Source organism: Esox lucius, chromosome 13 (genome assembly GCF_011004845.1).
Source record: "Esox lucius isolate fEsoLuc1 chromosome 13, fEsoLuc1.pri, whole genome shotgun sequence".
NCBI lineage: Eukaryota > Metazoa > Chordata > Actinopteri > Esociformes > Esocidae > Esox > Esox lucius.
Genome location: NC_047581.1, coordinates 6,749,867 through 6,776,575, shown reverse-complemented (window position 1 = coordinate 6,776,575; position 26,709 = coordinate 6,749,867). Strand labels below are relative to the sequence as shown.

Sequence of the window (26,709 nt, the reverse complement as noted above, 5' to 3'; positions counted from 1 at the left end):
GCAGCGTCTTACCACACCCCTTTTCCTATGTAATAAATACTGTTGAAATGATGTTTTTATTTAGAGACTATCCACTGTTACTTTGTAACCTGTATACTTTCTCCTTGCAAGCAAGATTAAAACCGTTTATTGCGCAATTGATTTCTCCTGTCTTACCTACCATTTTCATAGAATTATTTGGATTTTAGAAATTGCCATCACACAGTCCGTTACTTACAGGGTAGTAACTACGTAGTAACAAGAAAGTAAGTACGTGGTAAGAATGGGTAGTTATGTAGGAACAATGTAGGTGTGCCGTGCACTTATTTGAATGAAGAACTATACTACTCCAAAACTTAGTAAACAGACAGGTGATAGAAAATACATTTTGAAATTATATAATTGTCATTCTTATTCATGCTTATGATTTTACCATTTAAATGTGACTTTAATAATAATTTTATTGCAAGTTTCCATGCAGAATTAAGTATATAAGAGAGAAAAAAAGATGATGCGCATTTCTCCGCTTTGTGCAACATTTAACCGCCAACACACGCTTTGGGCAATTGGTTCTTGCCAAACCAAAAGCTGTGTAGACATCAATCACAAATGTATAAATTGATTATAGATGCATGTTACGAATCAAGCCACAGAAAGCACTTATCTGTTGGGTGTCCTACAACCACATATGCTTCTCCTCATAATAGACCCCCACATTAATGTTTCTTTCTCCACTATGCCGGATCGAAAGTGCTCCAATGCAGGCTCTTATTTTGTCGCGTTGAAAGCAAGAAGCTGACGAATGAAATGGATAGGCATTATTAGAAGGCATACAACAACATTACAAGGCATACTTTAATGTGGATGACCAAACGTGCCTAGCTCACTATGCAAATCTCAGAAATGTAGATACAAATAAGATCCATTAGCTTGTGGTGGAAATACACATTCAAACTAGTGTATTTCATAATAACACCGGATAAAAAGAAAATAAATGTGGTAAATTATCATTTGTTTTCAGTTAGCACTCCATAAAATACCTTCACACCATCATCCTGTTGTAACTTATTTTTTCCTATACCTTGTGAACTTCACCCTTACTTACCAATAGTAACTATTTGTACCAACAACACTTACAGTGTAAGTACTAGGAAAGAGGGCTGTAATTTGAAGCAGTGTTTGTTCCCACATAGTTACAGTGTAGTTACAAGGAAAGAGGACTGTAATTTGAAATGGTGTCTGTTCCCACGTAGTTACAGTGTAGACACAAAGAAAGAGGGCTGTAATTTGAAGTGTTGACTGTTCCCATGAAAATACACTGTAGTTACAAGGAAAGAGGGCTGTAATTTGAAGCTGTGTCTGATCCCACATAAAAACACTGTAATTACAAAGAAAGAGGGCTGTAATTTGAAGCAGTGTCTGTGCACAGATAGTTACAGTGTAGTTAAAAGGAAAGAGGGCTCTAATTTAAAGTGTTTGGACAAAGATATAATGACTGCCGATTATAAACATTTTATTAAAACAAATAAAAACAAACAATCAAATACTATTACAAACAACTACTGTACCATCAATGCTATCTGAACCTTCTGTTTTTAAATATATATATATATATACACTCACCTAAAAGATTATTAGGAACACCATACTAATACTGTGTTTGACCCCCTTTCGCCTTCAGAACTGCCTTAATTCTACATGGCATTGATTCAACAAGGTGCTGAAAGCATTCTTTAGAAATGTTGGCCCATATTGATAGGATAGCATCTTGCAGTTGATGGAGATTTGTGGGATGCACATCCAGGGCACGAAGCTCCCGTTCCACTACATCCCAAAGATGCTCTATTGGGTTGAGATCTGGTGACTGTGGGGGCCATTTCAGTACAGTGAACTCATTGTCATGTTCAAGAAACCAATTTGAAATGATTCGAGCTTTGTGACATGGTGCATTATCCTACTGGAAGTAGCCTTCAGAGGATGGGTACATGGTGGTCATAAAGGGATGGACATGGTCAGAAACAATGCTCAGGTAGGCCGTGGTATTTAAACGATGCCCAATTGGCACTAAGGGGCCTAAAGTGTGCCAAGAAAACATCCCCCACACCATTACACCACCACCACCAGCCTGCACAGTGGTAACAAGGCATGATGGATCCATGTTCTCATTCTGTTTACGCCAAATTCTGACTCTACCATCTGAATGTCTCAACAGAAATCGAGACTCATCAGACCAGGCAACATTCTTCCAGTCTTCAACTGTCCAATTTTGGTGAGCTCCTGCAAATTGTAGCCTCTTTTCCCTATTTGTAGTGGAGGTGAGTGGTACCCGGTGGGGTCTTCTGCTGTTGTAGCCCATCCGCCTCAAGGTTGTGCGTGTTGTGGCTTCACAAATGCTTTGCTGCATACCTCGGTTGTAACGAGTGGTTATTTCAGTCAAAGTTGCTCTTCTATCAGCTTGAATCAGTCAGGCCATTCTCCTCTTACCTCTAGCATCAACAAGGCATTTTTGCCCACAGGACTGCTGCATACTGGATGTTTTTCCTTTTTCACACCATTCTTTGTAAACCCTAGAAATGGTTGTGCGTGAAAATCCCAGTAACTGAGCAGATTGTGAAATACTCAGACTGGCCCGTCTGGCACCAACAACCATTCTGACGTTCAGTTTAGAGTTCAGGAGATTGTCTTGACCAGGACCACACCCCTAAATGCATTGAAGCAACTGCCATGTGATTGGTTGATTGGATAATTGCATTAATGAGAAATTGAACAGGTGTTCCTAATAATCCTTTGGGTGAGTGTATATTCATTTACAATTGTGAGCAATTCGTCATTTGTATATCCAAAAGGTTGTTTTGCTGGTCCGGTGTGCTGTCCTTGTACGCCATTTGACATTTTGTTTAACCACAGCCTCTATCCAGCTTGGCATAGAGGGGGAGTCCCAAAGTCTTCCCTCTTAGAAGAGATCTCACCCTGGATAGAGAAGTTCAGTAAAAAAAAAAATGGTTTAGTATACAATTACTGGACTTGTCACTTGTCACAATAAGAAAAACAACTGTTAGTGTTACATTTTTTATAATTTATCATTGTCTGCTCAAATTTTACTGAAATCTTATTTTACACATCCCATTATGTTGACACCAGTGGGTGCAAATGTTTTAAAGAACACTTTTTGCATCTTGTTGAATACATAACAGAAAGATCTGTCATTTTCACATGTTGTGCTGGTCTTACAGAGGTGCTGGATTCAAACTCACGCCGAAAATGAAAGAAAACATTTGAAATCACAGGCTGTTTCAATTTGCGTGAATTTCATCACAGCAACTCATAATGTGACTCAAGAGTGTGTGTGGCCCCCAGGTGCCTGTATGCACTCCTGACAACGTCTGGGCATGCTCCTTATGAGACAGTGGAAGGGGTCCAGGGGGATCTCCTCCCAGACCAGGATCAGGGCATCAGTGAGCTCCTCGACAGTCTGTGGTGCCACTTGGCAGCGTCAGATGCACTGACATCACAGAGGTTCTCAATTGGATTCAGGTCTGGGGCACGTGAAGGCCAGTCAATGCAATCAATGCCTTCTTCATCCAGGAACTGCCTACAGACTCTGGCCACATGAGGCTGGGCATTGTCCTGCACCAGGATGATGCCCACTGCACCTGCGTGAGGTTTGACGATGGATCTGAGGATTTCCACCCGGTACCTAACAGCAGTCAGGGTACCATTGGCTAGCACGTGGAGGTCTGTGCAACCCTCCAAGGATTTGCCTCCCCAGACCATCACTGACCCACCAAACCAGTCATGCTGGATGATGTTGCAGGCAGCATAATGTTCACCAGACACTTTCACGTCTGTCACATGTGCTCAGTGTGAACCAATTCTGGCATTCTCTGACCAACGCCAATGGAGTTACACGGTGGTGGGCTGTGAGCACAGGTCCCAATAAAGGATGTTGGGACCACATGCCACTCTCATGGAGTCGTTTTCTGACAGTTTGGTCATGCACACCATCAGCCTGCTGTAGGTCAATTTGTAGGGCTCTGGCAGTAGTCCTCCTGTACCTCATTGCATAAAGGAACAGATATCGGTCCTGATGCTAGGTTGTTGCCCTTCTATGGCTCAGCCCAGCTCTCCTCATGTAACGTCCTGGTATCTCTTCCATGCTCTTGAGACTGGACTGGGAGACAGAGCAAACCTTCGCTAAGGCATGTATGGATGTGCCATCCTGGAGGAGCTGGACTACCTGTGCAACTTGAATGGGCTTCAGGTACCGCCTCATACTACCATTAGTGTCAAGAAAGCTAGCAAAACACAAAACTAGAGAAGAATCAGCCAAGAAGGATAAGGAGAAGGTTATTGTCTGTGGCCACTACCCACAAAACCCATTTCCTTTTTGGGGGTTGTCTTGCTGTTGCCTCTCCAGTGCACCTGTTGTCACTTTCATTTGCACCCAAACAGGTAACATTGTTTCACAATCACTTATACTTCCTAACTGGACAGATTTATTTCCCTGAAGTTTAATTTACATGGTGTTCTACTGTGATAATTACATATTCCCTTATTTTCTTTAGCAGTGTAGCTGCAAACTTGAGCAGACAAAAACAATTACATTATTCAAGTTAGACTGTATGCATGGTTTTCCACTGAACTATAAATACCTCTGCTATAATGGAAGTTAGGCCAACAGTAGTTTCGTCCAACTTGTGCCTCCTGCAGCATTTATGCTCCTCGTATTCTTGAAGTCTTTCAGAAGTTTCTTGTAACTGTGTAATACATCCTCTGGATTTCTTACTACAACACAACAAAATATATCTGTGAGGACGTATTATTAATTGGGTAAACATCTACTGTGCATAATGTACCTAATCTATAGCATGTATTTCATCTCCAGTACTGCAGTGTCCCCGGCAATACATATCAGTTGTGTAGCCCAGGAAAAATACAACTTACTCACCACAGCGGTCTGGTATCCGACAATGATTCAACTGCTGGAGGACCGCCCGTGATTGTCCCTCTCAGACAGGACGCGCTATCCCAGGCCTGGGGAACGATCATTCGCCCACCTTTGCTGTTAGGGACCTTCATGGTCTGGCCCCTGAACGGGACAGGCTGATCAGACGGGGACAGTCTACCGCGGTGGTACGCACAGTACAGGGCGATAGGGCTTCATCTAACTTCACCAAACTGTATTCCATGAGGTGGGACATGTTTGTGACGTGGTGTGAGCGGTCTTTCTTAGACCCTCTATGTTGCCCGGTCAAAGTGATTCTGTCCTTTTTGCAGTACCTATTCGACATGGAGAGATAGCCCTGTACTATTACAGGTTATGCCTCAGCGATCTCAGCTTGTCACGAGGGGTTCGCTGGTAACACTGTTTTCAGCCCCCCGCTGATTAGGTTTTTCCTTTTGGGGACGCATCCGACCTGTGGCCAGGACCGGTGCCCCCCAGTGGGACCTTTCCAAGGTGCTCAGAGTGCTCTGTGCACCTCCTTTGGAGCCCTTGGAACAGAGCTCTCTCAAATTGCTTTCTATGAAGACGGCCTTGCTCCTTGCTTTGTGCTCTGCCAAGCGAGTGAGCGATCTGCGTGAGCTTTCCGTGTGCCCTGGATGCCTGGCCATCAGAGGGGATCTGCGTTGTGCCACGTTATGTCTGAACCCGTCGTTCGTGCCTATGGTAATTACGAGCTCTTATCAATCCAGGGTGATTGAACTGCATGCTTTTCTCCCTCCTCCTCACGCAGGATATAAGGAGGAGAGGCTGCGCCGTTTGTGCCCTGTTCGTGCCCTGGTGCATTATGTTGAACGGACTCTGAGTATTACATTGACCCCTCAGCTGTTTGTTTGTTATGCGGATGGTGCTGCCAGTAAGTGGTGGAATCGGGAACAGGTGTGTGATTGCCAAGGGGAAACAGCTGGCACCGGCATCACCCAGGAGTTCACGCCACGCCCCCTAATAGGTTGCCAGGATGACCAAGACAGAGACACATAAACAGAAGGGAACGGACATCCACACACACAATCACGGGTGAGGGATCGTGACACTGAGAGGTAGAAGAATATATAAATTACTTGTACATTTTTCTATCTTGCTGGGAAAGTGAGTTAAAGAGCATTTGCTTGGGACATAATGCTAAAAAATGCATTGCTATGGTTACTGCAGTTGCAATATGTTGATTTTGGTAAGAGTGACTTCTGATTTAAATAGTTGGGAAGCAGAAGAATTTAGAAAATACTTGTACTTTTTGTCTAGCTTGCTGGGAAAGAGGGTTAAGTGGCAGCTGTTTAGGAAATATTGCAAATAAAAACTAATTGCCATTGTGGTTGTAGTTTCTCGAGTTTGGTTAGAGATTTTTTTGTAATGTTTTCTGATTGAAATACACTGAACAAAATTATAAACACAACACTTGTTTTTGCCCCCATTTATCATGAGCTGAAGACTTTCTCTATGTACACAAAAGGCCTATTTCTCTCAAATATTGTTCACAAATCTGTCTAAATCTGTGTTAGTGGCCACATTAAAAGGCCACTCTAAAATGTGCAGTTCCACTGTATTGGGGGGTCCGGGGGGGTCCGAAAACCAGTCAGTATCTGGTGTGACCACCATTTGCCTCACACAGTGCCACACATCTCCTTCACATAGAGTTGATCAGGTTGTTGATTGTGGCCTCTTCAATGGCTGTGCGAAGTAGCTGGATATTGGCAGGACCTGGAACACGCTGTCGTATACGCCAATCCAGAGCATCCCAAACATACTCAATAGGTGACATGTCCGGTGAGTATGCTGGCCATGCAAGAACTGGGATGTTTTCTGCTTTCAGGAATTATGTACAGATCTTTGCAACATGGAGCCGTGCATTATGCTGCAACATGAGGTGATGGTCGTGGATGAATGGCACAACAATGGGCCTCAGGATCTCGTCACGGTATCTCTGTGCATTCAAAATGCCATCAATAAAATGCACTTATGTAACGAGTTCAAACAGGTGCAGTTAATACAGGTAATGAGTGGAGAACAGGAGGGCTTCTTAAAGAGAGACGGAATTCTTACTGGTTGGTAGGTGATCAAATACTTATATCATGCAATAAAATGCAAATTAATTACTTAAAAATCATACAATGTAACTTTTTGGATTTTTGTTTTAGATTCAGTCTCTAACAGTTGAAGTGTACCTGTTGACGCCACGCCCCCTAATAGGTTGCCAGGATGACCAAGACAGAGACACATAAACAGAAGGGAACGGACATCCACACACACAATCACGGGTGAGGGATCGTGACACTGAGGTAGGATGACCTTAGAATCCTAGGGGCAAGTTTAAATATAGATATACATTTTTATGACCCTGGTTATATTTAGAACAGGGTTTTATGACCTTAGGATGCATAAGTAAATTGACTTATTGTGCATATGTTTACATTGAGTAAGGGATCAACACTGCCTTTAGAAGGGGTGTTGGTCAGGGATGACCATAAGGGCTTCCTCTCTCTAGTTAGGAAGAGACCTATTTAGGTTTTATGACCTTAGGATTCCTAAGGGGGATTTATGTATTAAAATAGCCTTATTGTGCATAAGGTGTACATTGACTAAGGGATCACGAGTTGGCCAGGGATGGGTGCAGGATTCCAACCTCATGTTAGGAAGAGACCGATTTAGGTTTTAGCACCTTCTCATGATGCCTGTGTATAAGGTCTACATTGACTAAGGGATCACAAGTTGCCCCCTCTTTCCCCGGAATGGGGGTTGACCATGGATGGTGATATGGGCTTCCTCTCTCACATTAGGAAGAGACCTACGGACGAATTTAGGTTTTATGTCTTAATCACCTTCTTAGAATCTAAGATGCCTAAGGGGAAATGATGTATTAAAATGGACTCATTGTGTATAAGGTGTCTGTGCATTGACTATGGGTAGTGGTCATGAGTTGCCCGGTCCCTCTTTCCCCAGAAGGGGAGTTGACCATGAATAGTTCCGCAGGTTGTGAGCCATATTGTTTTCTGGATCAATGGTGACAGTGTATAAACCTGAATGGTGTGTGTGTGTGTGTGTTTGTGTGTGCGCGTTGACTAAGGGAAAATGGTATTAAAATGGTATTCCTTGGGAGGGGAAACCAGGATTGGTTTGCCAAAGGCAAAACCCCTTCAAATATCATACGTCATAAACAAGGATCAACCCCCTTTCAGCCCCCATCCTCTCTCACCCTGGAAAGCGGCCTTCGGGGCAGATTACCTTTTAATAATGAACTTTTTTGGCTTTTCCTATTGTTAGATCTGTGACTTTCAATATGTATAAAACGTTTTTTAAAGTGAGTGAATAGTGAACACATAAGAAAAAGAACAATAATGGCTTTAATACTGACTGATACATCCGTGCCCACAGTGAAAGATACACTGGGGAGAACAAGTATTTGATACACTGCCGATTTTGCAGGTTTTCCTACTTACAAAGCATGTAGAGGTCTGTCATTTTATCACAGGTACACTTCAACTGTGAGAGACGGAATCTAAAACAATCACATTGTATGATTTTTAAATAATTAATTTGCATTTTATTGCATGACATAAGTATTTGATCACCTACAAACCAGTAAAAATTCCGGCTCTCACAGACCTGTTAGTTTTTCTTTAAGAAGCCCTCCTGTTCTCCACTCATTACCTGCATTAACTGCACCTGTTTGAACTCATTACCTGTATAAAAGACAACTGTCCACACACTCAATCAAACAGACTCCAACCTCTCCACAATGGCCAAGACCAGAGAGCTGTGGAAGGAAATCAGGGATAAAACTGTAGACTTGCACAAGGCTGGGATGGGCTACAGGACAATAGGCAAGCAGCTTGGTGAGAAGGCAACAACTGTTGGGTCAATTATTAGAAAATGGAAGAAGTTCAAGCTGACGGTCAATCTCCCTTGGTCTGGGGCTCCATGCAAGATCTCACCTCGTGGGGCATCAATGATCATGAGGAAGGTGAGGGATCAGCCCAGAACTACATGGCAGGACCTGGTCAATGACCTGAAGAGATGGGACCACAGTCTCAAAGAAAACCATTAGTAACACACAACGGCGTCATGGATTAAAATCCTGCAGCGCACGCAAGGTCCCCCTGCTTAAGCCAGCGCATGTCCAGGCCCGTCTGAAGTTTGCCAATGACCATCTGGATGATCCAGAGGAGGAATGGGAGAAGGTCATGTGGTCTGATGATACAAAAATAGAGCTTTTTGGTCTAAACTCCACTCGCCGTGTTTAGAGGAGGAAGAAGGATGAGTACAACCCCAAGAACACCATCCCAACCGTGAAGCATGGAGGTGGAAATATCATTCTTTGGGGATGCTTTTCTGCAAAGGGGACAGGACAACTGCACCGTATTGAGAGGAGGATGGATGGGGCCATGTATCGTGAGATCTTGGCCAAAAACCTCCTTCCCTCAGTAAGAGCATTAAAGATGGGTGGTGGCTGGGTCTTCCAGCATGACAACGACCTGAAACACACAGCCAGGGCAACTAAGGAGTGGCTTTGTAAGAAGCATCTCAAGGTCCTGGATTGGCCTAGCCAGTCTCCAGACCTGAACCCAACAGAAAATCTTTGGAGGCAGCTGAAAGTTCGTATTGCCCAGCGACAGCCCTGAAACCTGAAGGATCTGGAGAAGGTCTGTATGGAGGAGTGGGCCAAAATCCCTGCTGCAGTGTGTGCAAACCTGGTTAAAAACTACAGGAAATGTATGATCTCTGTAATTGCAAACAAAGGTATCTGTACCAAATATTATAAAGGTTCTGCTTTTCTGATTTATCAAATCATGCAATAAAATGCAAATTAATTACTTAAAAATCATACAATGTGATTTTCTGGATTTTTTTTGGATTCCTTCACTCACAGTTGAAGAGTACCTATGATGAAAATTATAGACTTCTACAAGTGGGAAAACCTGCACTGTATAGGTTGTCCGGTTGTCCGTGATATTAAAACATCCTTATTGGGTATATATTTGGAAAGGCTTGTGTGTCTATGTAGCCTAGGGATTTTGGAGATAATTGATTTCTCAGAAAAGGGTGGTTGGGCAAGGATGGATGGTTGAAGGAGTGAGTGTTTTTTACCATATGTTTAAAAGTGTGCGTATGTGTTTGTGTTTTACTTTAATAATTGGCTTATTAGTTCCTCCTAGGATGTGTTTCAAGATCTGTGTCCTGTATGGATCTATATAAAACATAGGGTTTTTAAAGTGACTGAATCGTGAATCCGAGGCCATGGTCCTCAGTCGGAAAAGGGTGGCTTGCCCACTTCAGGTTGGTGGAGAGTGCCTGCCTCAAGTGGAGGAGTTTAAGTATCTAGGGGTCTTGTTCACGAGTGAGGGAAGGATGGAACGGGAGATTGACAGACGGATCGGTGCAGCTTCTGCAGTAATGCAGTCGATGTATCGGTCTGTCGTGGTGAAGAAAGAGCTGAGCCGCAAGGCGAAGCTCTCGATTTACCAGTCAATCTACGTTCCTACTCTCACCTATGGTCATGAGCTTTGGGTCATGACCGAAAGGACAAGATCCCGTATACAGGCGGCCAAAATGAGCTTTCTCCGCAGGGTGGCCAGGCGATCCCTTAGAGATAGGGTGAGAAGCTCGGTCACCCGGGAGGAGCTCAGAGTAGAGCCGCTGCTCCTCCACATCGAGAGGGGTCAGCTGAGGTGGCTTGGGCATCTTTTTCGGATGCCTCCGGAACGCCTTCCTGGGAAGGTGTTCCGGTCCCGTCCCACCGGGAGGAGACCCCGGGGAAGACCTAGGACACGCTGGAGGGACTATGTCTCCCGGCTGGCCTGGGAACGCCTCGGTGTCCCCCTGGAAGAGCTGGAGGAAGTGTCTGGGGAGAGGGAAGTCTGGGCATCCCTGCTTAGACTGCTGCCCCCGCGACCCGGCCCCGGATAAGCGGAAGAAGATGGTATGGTATGGTATGAATCGTGAATCCATAAGAAAAATATCAATAATGTCTTTCTAATATTTTTAAATGGGTTAAATTAATGATTGTCAATTTGAAATGATTTCCAAGTGCTTGATGTTCTCATCTTTCCTTATATAGACTCACTTGAAAGATAGAGATGCAACATGTTTTTAGTTAGTTTAAAGTTGTTATATACTGATAGAATCTTTTTTTTCCTGAACATTACCTTTTCAGGAAATTAGTGGATAAGCTCATGAATAGAACATCAGGAAATGTATGAATTTGATGCTTTAAAAATTCAGACCAACAGCCCTGTGAAATGTATTCAAGGAATTAAAAACAGATGAATCAATTAAGGATTAAAACCCATATGTTACCCAAAACATATGTTTATTGGACATAAATCCGATATCATTTGATATCAATACATAGAAAAAAGATTCATGTTGGAACAAGTTGATTGTATTAACTCTGTAACGCCAACTGTATCATATTTGATACATGAGTTTCTGAGACCTCTACGTTGTCAACATGATAAATACTTTCACTAAAATCCTAAACACTTGAACACTTAAATTTAAAAAGATTAGAATTTTCAGGCTACTATTTGATGTGTCAGGCTTTACAGGGTTAAAAATGTCCATACTTAATGAAATCAAGTCTGATATTTTGAGTGCCAAGACAGAAGAGACAATGTATTCCAAGGCATTGCTGTTACTATTTTGTATTCATGTGTATTCCAGTTTTGAGAGCAGTCTGTGAGAAAGCATTTTGCTTTCTCATAGACTTTGACAGCTCTCTCACAGACTCATAGACTTTGACAGTTTTCTCATCGACTCACAGACTTTGACAGCTTTCTCACAGACTCACAGACTTTGACAGCTTTATCACAGACTCACAGACTTTGACAGCTTTATCACAGACTCACAGACTTTGACAGCTTTCTCACAGACTCACAGACATTGACAGTTTTCTCACCGACTCACAGACTTTGACAGCTTTCTCACCGACTCACAGACTTTGACAGCTTTCTCACAGACTCACAGACTTTGACAGCTTTATCACAGACTCACAGACTTTGACAGCTTTATCACAGACTCACAGACTTTGACAGCTTTCTCACAGACTCACAGACATTGACAGCTTTATCACAGACTCACAGACTTTGACAGCTTTCTCACAGACTCACAGACATTGACAGCTTTATCACAGACTCACAGACTTTGACAGCTTTCTCACAGACTCATAGTCTTTGACAGTTTTCTCACCGACTCACAGACTTTGACAGCCAGTTGTTGCTAAATATTTCACAGTGTTATGGGTCAGTAGGAGCATAGCATGCATTTATAAAAAAATATATATGTTTGTGTGTACTTTAAGTTGCTGGAATCAGTAAAGCCAGAGTCCCCTGGTCTTCTAGTACCAGTGCTGTGAGAAAGGACACTATGTAGGCCTAGCAGAGACAGGGAGGAGTGTGGTATAGGCAGAAAGAAAACACTGGTACACAAATGACAACAGAGATGAACAAGTAGAACCAAAAAAAAGCAGTATCATTTCAAGTAAAATTCTATCACAACCAAAATGTAATTGAAAAATTACGAATAGATGATTCTGATTGGGATTCAGAATGTAGTGCTTAGGTTGAAACGCAGGATATGAGAATAGCCTGAAGGTATGGAGGGGAAATAACCTGAAACGATGAACTATGCAGTCAGTCAACCTTCACAGAGACATCCTTCAAACTATTGCAGTTGTTAGGCTCAGGTTTGCAACACAAGGCTACGTAGACTGATTGAAAATCTACTCACTGTCACATATGCCAATTTTTTGGGAGCAGACATCTAAGCTGTAAAACAACCACTTCCCAAAGTTGAAGCACCGCCTTTGCCCAATCCAGTGATGAAAACCGAACTATTGCTGCTTGTTATCCTATGCATCAAACTGACTCCTGGACAATTCTTTGGTTTGCATACAGATTCCGCCCACAGGTGTTTAGAGTCTATATTTTGTCATTTACGGTTAGTGACCATTTACCAGTGTGCACAGCAGAAGAAAGGTAGGATCTCTTTCCTTATGTTCAGGTGGGAAGGACATACAAAAATGTAATGAGTCAAAGTATTTTAAGAAATGTTTTATGAATTTGAGCCAAATTAGTTATCAGTAATGGGAGTGAATTATTTGCACCAATATGCAAATGTGTAAATTGTTTGTTGGAGAAACCAACATTATATTACTTTGGCACATTTCAAGAATACTGTTGAAAGCTATAAATAGAAATGGTACATCTCCAAATATTTTGTCTGATGCTGTTTAACAATATCAATCCATCTAGGATTTTATATTTCACAACTAATTCCAACTATTGGAATGATAGATAGTCTATAGTTTTAGGGACATCTTATTAGATGTATAAATGTAGTAGTATATGAAAAAGTGCAAAGACACATTTTACAAACCAGTCAGGATAACCAGTTAGGATGTCCAATCTTGAAACTGGCCATCTTAAACGTTGTCTTTGAGTGTGAAAGCAAGTAGCTGCAATGTTTCCACACATAAAATTATACAACAATGAAGAAATTAAGATGTCTTCAAAATAAATTTGTTGTCGGGTCCATTGAAATGCGTTGAACATATTGAAAATCTTGAAAAGTTTTGATAAAATGACTGAGCAACAGGTATGTGTACATTAATTGTGTATATACTCGTTATGTGGCCATTCTGGCTTGCTACTTGTTTTGAGGCCATTTTGGTTTGTTTGACAGAGATATCAGATATTTATCAGCCTCAGAAGTAACTCATACTGTAGCAAGTAAAAAAGGTTTAGACACAGACTTTTTCCATTATGTCTTTCATGCTTTCCCTATAAAATGGTAGTTACTACATTCATATTCAACATAGGACCCAATGTTTTAGGCATTTTTCTAATTAATTTAGCTGTATTTGAAGAATTACTCATTGTTTTATTTTATTTAGGTTTTCCTTCATTAACTGGTCCAGACCATGGCTCAGTCTACCTATGTAGAAGCTGACATTCACATTTTGGGTGAAGGAGTCTCGACCTGGGACTTCATTGACCAGAGGATTAATACATTTTCTTTGATGGTGAGCATGCCATTTGGACATTACTGATGATTCTGATAATCTTTACATAGTGCCTTATAAATGTATTAAAACCTTTGACCAATTCTCTAATATCTTTGAATTACCGGTGGTACATTGAAATGTCATTTTCTTTGATATTTCATTTTAAAACATTGACTCTACACCATTTATTGTAAGGTGACATTGGTTTTATGTTGGGAAATATTTGTAACAAAAATAATAACAAATATGTTTCTTGCATAAGTATTCAACACCCACAAATTAATATTTGGTTCTTTCACTGATACCTTGGGTAAACATTACTGACTCCTTTGGTAAATACTGAGGTTGGTCTGCTTTTTCATGTTTTGCGCCTGATGTTTGGAATGGCATCCAGGTACTTTGTTTGGATGCCTGGGGTCTGTTTGTTGTACTGGCTAATGATTTTTATATCGAGAAGCCATTTGTTTTAACTTACTCTGTATGTCTATATATTTTTGTATATTTTATATGTACAGTTGAAGTTGAAAGTTTACATACACTTAGGGTATACTTACATACACAAGTTATTAAAGCTCATTTTTCAACAACTCCACAGATTTCATGTAAAAAAGCTATAGTTTTTGCCAGTCGGTTAGGACATCTATTTTGTGCATGACACAAAGTAATTTTCCCAACAACTGTTTAAAGACAGATTATTTCAATATTAATTCACTATATCACAATTCCACTGGGAATTTTACATACACTAAGTTGACTGTGCCGTTAAACAGCTCGGACAATTCCAGAAATGTATGTAATGGTTTTAGGAGCCTGTTTACTGTTTTTGATTTTGTTAATTTATTAAATGTCCTCCATTCTCCCTTCGCTTGTGTCCGGCCTCCATCCTAGAATGATACACAAATCTATAGAAAATGTGTAAAAAAAATAATAATGCTATCCGTCAAAAATATCTTTAACAGTTTTTTGTGTGTTTTGTCTTGTTTTTGGAAAATGAATTACACTCAAAGACAAATATAGGTAGGTGGAATATATGTAACCATAACTGTACAAATTAAAAGTGTTTCCAAAAGAACATTTACAGTTAATGGATAGTGAAAAGACAACCAGCTGAACTGATAAACAAAAGATCAACCAGGCTTAACTTCTGGTGGGGCTAACAAGTTTATTGCCAGTGCATAGGCTCAGTCTATTAATTTAAGCACATGCATTGTTTGCCCATAGATAGGTGATATGAATAAGCTATAGAAAAAACGATTTTTTTGGAAAAATATAGTTACATTTTCATTTACTGAATATGATATTATCATATGGGTATTATTGACATGATATCAATATTTCATTTTTTTAAATCATGGTTATTGTCAATACTGGTATCTATCGTGACAACACTATTCCAAAAATGCCACAGAAAAGCCAGACTACAGTTTGCAACTGCACATGGGGACAAAGATCGTACTTCTTGGAGAAATGTTCTCTTCTCTGATGAAGAAAAAATTGCAGCATCATGATGGCAGCATCATGTTGTGGGAGTGCTTTTCTGCAGGAGGGATTGATGCACTTCACAAAATAGATGGCATCATGAGGAAGGAAACTTATGTAGATACAGTACATAATGTCATACTGGAAACTGTGAGTCTTAATATCAGATTTTCTGCTAATGCAAAACTTAGCTCTGATTTTGCCTGTCTAAACAGTAGAAACTTTGCAAAAGAACATGGGCTCTCCAACTCAGCTCTCCAAGAAATAAGTAGATGTCTGATTAGTTTTGATGAAAGAGCTCAGGTTGGCACATTACGTGCTGAGCCTTTTAGCCTTGCATCCCAGTGGGATAGGCTAAAGAAGATTCCTCCGGAGAATTACATTGTCAGGATCTCCAGTGAGATGCCACAGGAAGGTGAGGAGGGTTGGGTGGGTGGGCAGGAAGTGCAACTAAACGGCAGGACATGTTCCTCCTGCATAAACTGTGCCATTTGTGTGTACCTTATACAGTACAATACAGCTAGAAAATTAAGACACCACTGCATCTTCTTCTTGCCTTTCCAAAAAAGTTGAAAAGGAAAGTTTTGAGTGATGAACAGAATGCAGATTTTGCAGTGGTCTCTTAATATTAACCTTCCTTTTTGACTTTTTTGGAAAGGAAAGAAAAAGGTGCAGTGGTCTCTTTATTTTTTCTGGAGCTGTATGTTAACTGAGGCTTACCATGCGATTGGACTGACCTACAAGTTTATGCTTACACTGTCCACATGTGAGAGAAATTTCTCACAAAAATGTGTTAAGCACGGGTTAAGTAGCATTTATGCACAGGCTAAAGAGGCATTTATGCTTATGACTTTGAATCATGACACTGTAATTAACAAAGTTGCAGAGACCAGTGCACTGCTCAGGCGTTTATTGCTGATTTAGGCTTGGTTTGTGAGTGATCATTCTTCAAACTTAAAACGGAGCTTATGTGTAAGCTCAATGTAATGAATAAGGAATGCCTATGCCTGCTAATATTTAGTTAAATAAGCTTTTAACAATTTACTTACTGGAATGAAAGATCAGATTTGAACAGATGGATAGGACAAAAGGATAATAAAATAGGATAGTTAAAAAAAAGACAGGCATGGATGTTGTCTAATGATAATTAATTGATAACATTTACAAGAAAATCACAAGTTAAAATATGAGACATTCGGACAACTATAATGGCTCATATGCTGTCAATTATATTCAGAAATCAGGTTAAAAAATGATATTTGTCAATGTGTGTCATGATACAGTAGGCTGTTAAGTAATGTTTAGAATTACATTTCAGGACAGTAGGAAAATATACATGTATGAGGGAGTAGATTTTTGCACTGTAATTACTATTTAGAAAACTGCTACTTTGCTGTTTGACATAGGATATTCTTAGGAAACTACTTCCAAGTTATTACAATACATACTTGAAGCAAGCTTACGCTTTGTTTGCTTAAGTTCTTTGTAAACTTCTGACACAGGTAATGTGATGAAAGAAATAAAAGCTGAAATAAATATTTTTCTCAACTATTATTCTGACATTTTACATTCTTAAAATAAAGTGGTGATCCTAACTGACCCAAGACAGGGAATGTTTACAAAGATTAAATGTCAGGAATTGTGAACAACTGAGTTTAAATGTATTTGGATAAGGTGTATGTAAACTTCCGACATGTTTGTGCAAAATTTATTTGGTTGTATTCCCAGGGCACACTTGTGAATGACACCCAGGTCTCAATGTGTCCACCCTGGTTAAATAAAATTAAATAAATACTGTAATACTAGCGCTAAGTGTTATGCTGATGCTGATTTTTTGTTCATGTGTGTGTACCCATCCCTTCTCTTGCCAGGAGAGTAAAGATGCCTTCTTGCAACTTAAAAATGTTCTAACAGAGCCACATATTCTCAATGGAATATAGAATATGACTTTTGAGACACTCAAATGTTGCTTTGGCCTTGTGTTTGGCAAAATTGTCCTGCTAAATGTTGAATTTCCTGAAGAAAAAGTGAAGACCAAAGAGAAGATGCTTGAGATAAATGAATTCAGATGCATAGATTAGTTAAAGGGTACACAGTTGGCACTTTGTCAATGATTGTAGCAAATGAGGCCAGTATATTCCTTAATTATCAATGTTATTTGATGATACAGTTATGCTCATTAGTTTGCATACCCTGGCAGCAAGGGCGTAGGAGTGACTCTGATATTGGGACACACACATTTGGCTACAGTGTGAAGGTTAATGTATTTACCAAAATGTCTATTTAATATGTAGTTGTATGTGTTTTTCCACTTCTAGAATCCACTTCTAGTTCGATTCTCTTTGTCCATGACTACGTTAGATATAGACATGGCTCTGGTTAAAAAAGGCGTTGGTATTATTGACCAACGAAGTGTGAATAGACCAATGCGACGACACAGTTTTGCTCGGTGGTAGTCTGGTTGAAAATACTGGGGGCGATAATTGTTTCAACAACACTGGCTTGCAATCATAGACTGTATATATAATGGACGACGCCCTTTCGCTCTTTTCCATTGGTGAAAAATGAAGCCACCAGTGTCCTGATACGGCGCTGACATCTTGGACATGCGTCTGCGCAGATAGCGATCTTGGGACCAGTTCTGCGCAGTAGTTATGCGCAGTAGCGAGAAGGAAGTAAAGCCGTAAAGCCGCGAAATCAACGGCGCCACCCCTGTGCCCCGCCCTCACTCTCCCTCGCAGAATGCGCATACCGTAATCAATCGCAAGTCCAAGTACAATACAACCTTTGCTTGTTAAACCTAGACGATATGTTATAGCCTAACTTACATCATGTTTAAATTTAGAATAGGCCTAATACAAAAATAATTGGTAACTTCTAGCTAACGATCACCTGCTAGCTATTAACATGGCTATTAACGAGGCTTGTTGTCTTTTAGCTAACGTTAGCTAGCCCATTACATTTATTTACTAATTAAATAGCTTATAAATGTAACTTACCGAAAAAAATTCAAAGATCGATTGGAAATGCCAGATCGGTTAGCACAATGTACTGCAGAACAACCCATTATGTCCGTGTGAAATTATATCAATTATAGAAATTTAGAGATTAAATGTAAAGTTCCAATCTCCTCAGTCCTCCGAAGATTCAGTGGCTCCTCGGCTCAGATAGCTGTCAATCACAGCTGTGAATCACGACGTCACACCACCGTTTTTAGAGCATTAAATAACTAACTAAAAACAAACTTATTTTAAAAACAAACTCTTGAATTTACATTAGCGTGATACAAACTACAGTAAATGACAGAAACCAGCTTCGGAAAAAATATATTTGAAGGGTAATTTAATTGTTTAGTTGATCTCGCGTCCCATTGAATTACATGGGGAAGGCGGGGTTTATGACCTATACTGGGACCACTCACCAGGGGGCGATCGAGACGTTTTGGCTTCACTTTTCAGGGCTTGTGCGGCACGCTTGCTTGCAATACTCATTATGTCTGGAAAGAGTGTAGCAAGTAAATAGTTACCCCAAATAATGTTGTCTTTCTGTATCGAGGCCTTGCGGGTGTTGATAGGACTCAAGTGTTCAGTATGAAAATTCCAGTTTGACTTTAAGAAAATAGCGATTTCCTAACTAGCACTGGTAAATTATATTGTGTGTGAATTTTTGCATGGCGGGGTTTTCAGCTGGAAAGGCATTTCAGATTGATGATAATGTAACCAGAGTGCATCTTTTAAAATGACTAATACTACATTGATGTTTGGAACATCTCAGTCAGGCATGTTAGTCCAGCTTTAAGTATTCCAATCTTCCCTACAGACTGCCTTGAATTTATGCTTCTCACTATCTTACCTTTTGGTTTGTGGCCTCTCTCTCTCTCTCTCTCTCCCATGCACGCTCTGGCTACCTTTCTGACCAGTGTTATTGTTATGCCTCTCTTTTCAGCCTCTCTTCTGCATAAAGTAAACACATACAGTACAATCCTAAATTCAGCTTTTGTCATTTTATCAGAGATCCTATTCAATGACTGATTGATTGACATGATTACTGATCAACAGTCAGTCTTGGCATGGCACTTATCAATGGTTAACCCGTTGGTTTGTGCCTGTTTATTAATGTCTAACACTTCCCTGCCATGATCATACATAGCATAAACCAAATTCTTAAAATATTGAACACACCTTAGCTACATCTAAATGATTCTAAACATCTAAACTGAAGAAAAAAAAATTGTTGTGCAGAGATTGTTATCAAGAAACATAGCTACTTATATTCCATTCTTGACTGGTGGTGGCACGTCCATTACTTAGCTAATTGTAGACCCTATAGTGATTGAGATTGTGCAAATCATTTTAGCAGGCCAGAAGAAAGCTTATATTATATCACATTTGTTCATTCTATAGCTATGTAAATATAATGACATTTATACATGTTGTACTTGTGCTGTACTGTGAAAACAAAACTTATAGCTACAGTAATCCACTTAGCTAGCCTACACACACTGCTTGTCATGAAAGAATGAATGAGAATGTTGGATTCGGCCATGAGGGAGATGTGACAAGTTTCTTTCAAAATAAAAGTATTATGCAAAACAACATTATTGGGGGGGACACTTTAACCTGTTTCTAATATTGGGGGGGACATGTCCCCTCCGTCCCCCCTGGGTCATACGCCCTTGCCTGGCAGAAATTGTGATATTATGGCATTTATTTTGAAAATATGACTGATCATGAAAAAAAAGCTGTCTTTTATATAAGGATGGTGATCATATGAAGCCATGTAATGAATGTGGCGTTGCAGGAGCAAGGAACCAGGTGCAGGCAGAGGTAGTCAGTGTAGTTCTTTTTAATGAAAGAAACAAACAAACACCGAACACAACAAAACACAACAAAAGCAAAAGGCTGACTAAAGCAGCAAAACGATTGTACATGAAGCTCTAAAGAAACGTACATTTAACAGCAACACACGACGGCAAACACTGACAACAACAATGATCCACACTGTGGGGAGCAAAGGGGAAACATTAAAACATACTGATGAGCAAACAGGGACCTGGTGTGAACGATGATTGAAGACGTGACACAATACAAGTCCGGGATGCATTCGTAAGTGTTGGGAAAAGAGGGTGTATGGAACGGTGGCTCTGCTGCTCACCGTACCATGACAGTACCCCCCCCCCACCAACACGAACCCCAGCCCAAAGGAGGGGGGGTGGGGCAGTGCAGAGCCCCCACCGGCACAAACCCGCCAAGGGGGCGGAACAGCCGAGACCAACTAGGGTGGTGGAGCCATTGGGACAGGCCGGAGAGGCGGAGCCGTTGGAGGGTCAGGATCTGGGAGAGCCGGCAGAGGGTTGGTAGCCGGCAGAGCTGGAGAGGCCGGGACTGGAGAGGGCTCTGGGGCGGCCGGGACTGGAGAGACCCCCAGAGGCGGCCGGGACTGGAGAGGGCGCCGGGGCGACCGGGACTGGAGAGGACGCCGGGGGGCGGCCGGGACTGGAGAGGGCGCTGGGGCGGCCGGGACAGGAGAGGGCGCCGGGGCGGCCGGGACAGGAGAGGGCGGTGGCGGCGGCCAGACCTCGGCGGACGCCGGCGGTGACCAGACCCCAGCAAGCTCAGGTGGCTGGGGCCTCTCCTCTTCTGGCTCAGGCGGCTGGGGCCTTTCCTCTTCTGGCTCAGGCGGCTGGGGCCACTCTTCTTCGGGCTCAGGCGGCTCGGACCACTCCTCTTAAGGCTCAGGCAGTAGAGGCCACTCCTCCTCGGGCCCTGGCGGTAGAGGCCACTTCTCCTCGGGCTCTGGCGGTAGAGGCCACTCCTCCTCGGGCTCTGGCGGTAGAGGCCAGTCCTCCTCGGGCTCAGGAGGCATGGGCTGCCACTTCTGGCAAGTAGGAGGCATGGGCTGCCGCTCCTGGCAGGTAGGAGGCACGGGCTGCCGCTCCTGGCAGGTAGGAGGCGCTGGCTGCCGCTTCTGGCAAGTAGGAGGCATGGGCTACCGCTCCTGGCAGGTAGGAGGCACGGGCTGCCGCTCCTGGCAAATAGGAGGCGCTGGCTGCCGCTTCTGGCAAGTAGGAGGCACGGGCTGCCACTTCTGGCAAGTAGGAGGCATGGGCTGCCGCTCCTGGCAGGTAGGTGACATGGGCTGCCGCTCCTGGCAGGCAGGAGGCGCTGGCTGCCGCTTCTGGCAGGTAGGAGGCGCTGGCTGCCGCTTCTAGAGGAGGGACTGCAGAGCTAATTGCCTGTTGTCGACCCACTACTTTGGTAAAAACAGAGTAGTATCTCACTAGAGCCTTGGCAGAAAGCGGAGCTGACAAGGAACCCTCAACATAGTCACGTAGACCTTGGACCTCGGGAGGAGGCTTTTCCACCTCTTTAGTGCGCTCAGCCCAGGAACCCAGCGCCATCCTCAAACGAGGCTTCGGGGGAGGGAGATGCAGCTACATTTTGAGCAAATGGGTAAAGCAACCCCACACTCCCTCCCCACAAGTGGCGGGTCAGCCTGGTTCAGAGGAATCGGGCCTTAGAAGGACGTTGCTCCTTCCTCCATCAGATGCACCATCGTCGGAAGAAGAGCTGAGGACACGGTCAATGTTCACTTCCTCCTCAAAGAAGCTGGATCTTTCAACATTTACTAAGAGCGGTAGCGCAGCGCAGCAGGGGCATGCCGAGGGGTCGGTAAGACTGTCACACGCATGTGCAGGACCCAAGCAGGACACACGAGGTATGGGTGTTTTTGCCCGGCAAAAAATCTCTTCATAGCTTGAGATGCAGGTAATACAGAAATACCGGCGGTGAAAAAAATATTCTCAAGTTTTGCAGTAAATCCAGAAAAGTTCACACAGCACTGAAGGAAAAGAGAGGGTGAGTGTAGTGTATGCTCGGTACATATAGGGGCAGGCGTGCCCCATTTGGCTGAGCCATGTGCATAATTCATTTTCAGTGACGACCGCCTACACAGTGGGGTAAACCACTAGGAGCTAAACCCTCTATAGGGCGGAGCTCCACAACATACAACCCTGCTGTGAACAGAAAAATCGAATTGAATGAACTCCATCATCTCCATTTTCTTTTAAATTGACAAACTTTGAACGTAAAGTGGCAAATCATACTTAAACTGGACAACATGGTCACAGATCCTGTTTGAAAAACTGTGAAAAAGTATAAGAATGGAATTATCACATTGAAGTATAAAAAAATGACATAAGTGTGCAATGTTCTGGTAGATTTAAGTGTATACACCTAACAACTCAACACCAACACATTTAAAACAACCTACATAACCCCTCCATCCCGATAAAAGGTATAAATAATTGCAATATTAACTGCTGGCTGTAATACCATGTGGACAATCTCAAGAGTAGCCTACTGTACACAAGGCGGCGTTTAGCAGTAATAGTGAGGAGTAATAGTGAGGAAGCACGCATAAGCAATAACTTTTGTCGTACATTGTAGAATCCAAAAATGACTATAGTTCAAAACAGGACCTTCAGCATGCGCTGGGACGGTTTGCAGCCGAGTGTGAAGCGGTGGGGATGAGAATCAGTACCTCCAAATCCGAGGCCATGGTCCTCAGTCGGAAAAGGGTGGCTTGCCCACTTCAGGTTGGTGGAGAGTGCCTGCCTCAAGTGGAGGAGTTTAAGTATCTAGGGGTCTTGTTCACGAGTGAGGGAAGGATGGAATGGGAGATTGACAGACGGATCAGTGGAGCTTCTGCAGTAATGCGGTCGATGTATCGTTCTGTCGTGGTGAAGAAAGATGTGAGCCACATCAATCTACGTTCCTACTATCACCTATGGTCATGAGCTTTGAGTCATGACCGAAAAGACAAGATCCCGTACAGGCGGCCGAAATGAGCTTTCTCCGCAGGGTGGCTGGGCGATCCCTTAGAGATAGGGTGAGAAGCTCGGTCACCCGGGTGGAGCTCAAAGTAGAGCCGCTGCTCCTCCACATCTGTTTCGGATGCCTCCGGAACGCCTTCCTGGGAAGGTGTTCCGGTCCCGTCCCACCGGGAGGAGACCCCGGGGAAGACCTAGGACACGCTGGAGGGACTATGTCTCCCGGCTGGCCTGGGAACGCCTTGGTGTCCCCCCGGAAGAGCTGGAGGAAGTGTCTAGGGAGAGGGAAGTCTGGGCATCCCTGCTTAGACTGCTGCCCCCACGACCCGGCCCCGGATAAGCGGAAGAAAATGATGAAGATGATGGTTATTAATTTGTATCATTCATATATGACAAATAACCAGTTATAAACTGATGACTCTGGTGTTAGATTAAATAGGCATTGATCTGTCCTTTATGTTTATTATTTTGATTTCAGAAAGAGTTGGACTTCAAAATGACCCTCCTGGATATTGGTGGCGGCTTCCCTGGACAAAATGACTTTAAACTCACATTTGAGGAGGTTTACTTATTTATTCTAAATGCTTTAAAAGTACAGAAAGTTCAGAAAATTGTTGGAAAGTGGGTTACTGGAAACTATATGCTAGATGAATATTGCTGTCACTAAAATTGTTGTTAACTCTAATATCCACTCCTCCTCAGATAGCTGCTGATATAAACAAAGCCCTGGAGGAGTTCTTTCCTCCTTCTTGTGGAGTCAGTGTGATTGCAGAGCCCGGCCGCTACTATGTGACATCAGCTGTCACTCTCGCCGCCAATGTCATCGCCAAGAAAGTGATCATGGAAGAGCTGTCTTCATTCAACGGTAAAGAAGGGACAGGGGACCCAACAAACTTGCCTTCAGAAATATCTGTACTTTAGAAAAGGGAACTAATCATAGCATGGCTTGTTTAAGGGCTCATATGTTGTATACTCAGTATTCTCTGTCTATTCCCAAGGGTACAGGAGCAGGGGCAGACAGGGGGGACATGTACCCCCAATGACAGAATTAGATAAATTGGACCCCCCTAGAATAATAAGAATATTTTGAAAACCTTTTTATGTGCCCCAAATATGAAACTCAGGTAACACTTTTTTTAAAGGCCTTATGCATAACACATTATACAGCATTATACATGTACTCATAATGCAATATAATGCAGTAATAATGTAGTATAAACATACTAATAGACACTCGTATAGATTCATGAAGATTTGCGATGTTGTATACAAATATACATAGTGCATAATGTTTATTTATAATGAACTATAATGTACAGAAGCATAGTGCTTCACAATTACAGGGAAATAATTCCTCAAGGAACATACAACACTGTGATTAATCTAAAAGAAGGGCAAATGAGCAGCACTATTAGTGCTTCATAATCTTTTTCATGGTGTGTTATAGCACATTTATAAGCCACTATAAAATCATCTTTGATTGCTTTTGGTAAAATTATGAAATGTCTAATCACACAAACATAATACACCATAATACTTATAAAGTGGTAATTGTCTGCATTCAGTAAAGTCAAACATTCTGCACATTCTATATTGACACAACATAACATCCTTTTAATACAGGCACATTTCTGAGGTAGTACAAGGGCCTGTTTACTGACCATAACGATGTTGTGCGGCCAATGACTACTTTATAATGTTTAAGTAATGTCTTATGGTGTATTAAGTTTGTGGGATTAGACATGTCAACACATTACCTAAAGCAAAAAAAAAAAGTGTTAATAGTGGCTCATAGGTACGCTATAACACACCATGAAAGAGATTATGATGTACTAATAGTGATTTGCTGCTCATTGACCCCATGTTGTGGGTTAGTTACAGTGCTGTATGATCCTTGAGGAAAGATGTCCCTGTAATTGTGAAGCACTATGCTTCTGTACATTATAGTTTATTATAATTAAACATAATGCATTATGAATATTTGTATACAACATCACAAATATTCATGAATCTTTACGAGTGTCTATAACCATGCTTATACTGCATTATTACTATATTATATTGCATTATGAGTACATGTAAAATGTTGTATAATGTGTTACGCATATGGCCTTCTGTTATAAGTGTTATCAAAATTCATTCTTTTGCCCTTATCTGTTCCACAGGTGATCAGCTGACTGTTACTAGGACAACCTCTTGTAGAACAGATTGTGGAACCGCTAATAGAACCATGATGTACTACTTGAATGATGGAGTTTATGGTTCCATCAGTATGCTTTTAAATGACCCTGTTCAATCCATTGTATCACCTTATCCTCACAGGGTAAGTATTTTTTTAACAATTAGTTTATTGAGTATTTGATGCTTTCAGCTCTTTTTGACCACTTCAGAAACAAACAGCAGTGGTTAATCTCTGATCCCAGAAGTGATATTGGACACGTTATCATATAATCAGTTAGCTATTTAGTGACTGTACTAATAAAGAGTCACTATGAACAGCAGTGATTATAAATATAGTGTGGCATGAAGTCACCTTCATTTACGTACAGAAACCCAAGCCTGATGAGCCAGTTTACCCCTGTGTGATCTGGGGACCCACATGTGACAGCGTGGATGTGGTAGTGAAGAATACCTTCCTACCTGAGTTACAGGTGGGAGACTGGCTCCTGATTGACAACATGGGTGCCTACACACACTGTATCTCTACCACCTTCAATGGCTTCAAAAAAACACCTATCTACTATGTTATGAGCCGTGATACAATGTGAGTATATCCACTGAGGTTAACCTAGATCAATTAAACTAGTAATGATAAGTATTTTCTTTTTGTTTACCTCTCAATGTTGATTGTATTTTGCCATTACAGTAAAAGACTGATTCCTTATGTTCCTCTAGGCACTGGATTCAGCTGTCATTTACTCACAGCCTGATTAAGTCATGCTGAACCCTAGTTATGTCAGGTAGAAGGACAGATAATCTAAAGGGGACCTGCATGCGTAACACTGATTCCTTATGTTCCTCTAGGCACTGGATTCAGCTGTCATGTACTCACAGCCTGATTAAGCCATGCTGAACCCTAGTTATGTCAGGCAGAAGGACAGATCCTCTACAATCCGTTGACAGATGCCACCTGGATGTTGTGATGTGATGCCACCTGACCCTTTTGGATGGCAATGAAGTGAATCCTGTTTGTGTGTTTTAATTTTTTTATTTCTTGGCACATGTTTCTGGGACTCAAGAACATAAGAATATAACTTTAAAATGCCTCTTAAAGTCAGTAAAATGTTTAATCATTCAGAGTGTCAATATGTACTATTTACTCCATTTTTTTTGATAATGTAATGAGGGAAAAATCTGTTTGGCCACTACACATTGTTTAAATTGGATGGTGAAGCCTTGCATACATAGGTCTCTCTATGA

The 26,709-nt window shown here is 41.9% G+C and overlaps 2 protein-coding genes across 4 annotated transcripts in view; both read left to right on the top strand.

Moving 5' to 3' along the window:
* Nucleotides 1-13,872: 13,872 nt before the first annotated feature.
* Nucleotides 13,873-26,709, top strand: part of LOC105014085 (ornithine decarboxylase) — a 46,603-nt gene continuing 33,766 nt past the window's right edge. The window contains exon 1 of the mRNA XM_034296598.1: nt 13,873-13,997. The gene's annotated coding sequence lies outside the window, so the exon portion shown is untranslated. The remainder of the gene's footprint in view (nt 13,998-26,709) is intronic.
* LOC114840664 (ornithine decarboxylase 1-like) lies at nt 23,687-26,584 on the top strand. Of its 3 annotated transcripts, none has more exons than XM_034296327.1 (5): nt 23,687-23,851; nt 23,992-24,154; nt 25,455-25,612; nt 25,941-26,053; nt 26,314-26,584. In XM_034296327.1, exons 1-5 carry the CDS (start codon nt 23,786-23,788, stop codon nt 26,360-26,362), a joined length of 549 nt encoding a protein of 182 aa, XP_034152218.1. In that variant the 5' UTR covers nt 23,687-23,785; the 3' UTR covers nt 26,363-26,584. The 3 variants fall into 3 exon arrangements, with proteins under 3 accessions (XP_034152218.1, XP_034152216.1, XP_034152217.1); XM_034296325.1 differs by having other exon boundaries at nt 25,839-26,053; XM_034296326.1 differs by lacking the exon at nt 26,314-26,584 and adding an exon at nt 26,185-26,247 and having other exon boundaries at nt 25,839-26,053.

Excerpts from the sequence above, each read along its gene's own strand:
- LOC114840664 (XM_034296325.1), top strand. The coding sequence starts at position 23,786 with ATGACCCTCCTGGATATTGGTGGCGGCTTCCCTGGACAAAATGACTTT. Across the intron at positions 25,613-25,838 it reads TATCACCTTATCCTCACAGG|AAACCCAAGCCTGATGAGCC; the intron begins GTAAGTATTTTT and ends ATTTACGTACAG. Across the intron at positions 26,054-26,313 it reads GTTATGAGCCGTGATACAAT|GCACTGGATTCAGCTGTCAT; the intron begins GTGAGTATATCC and ends ATGTTCCTCTAG.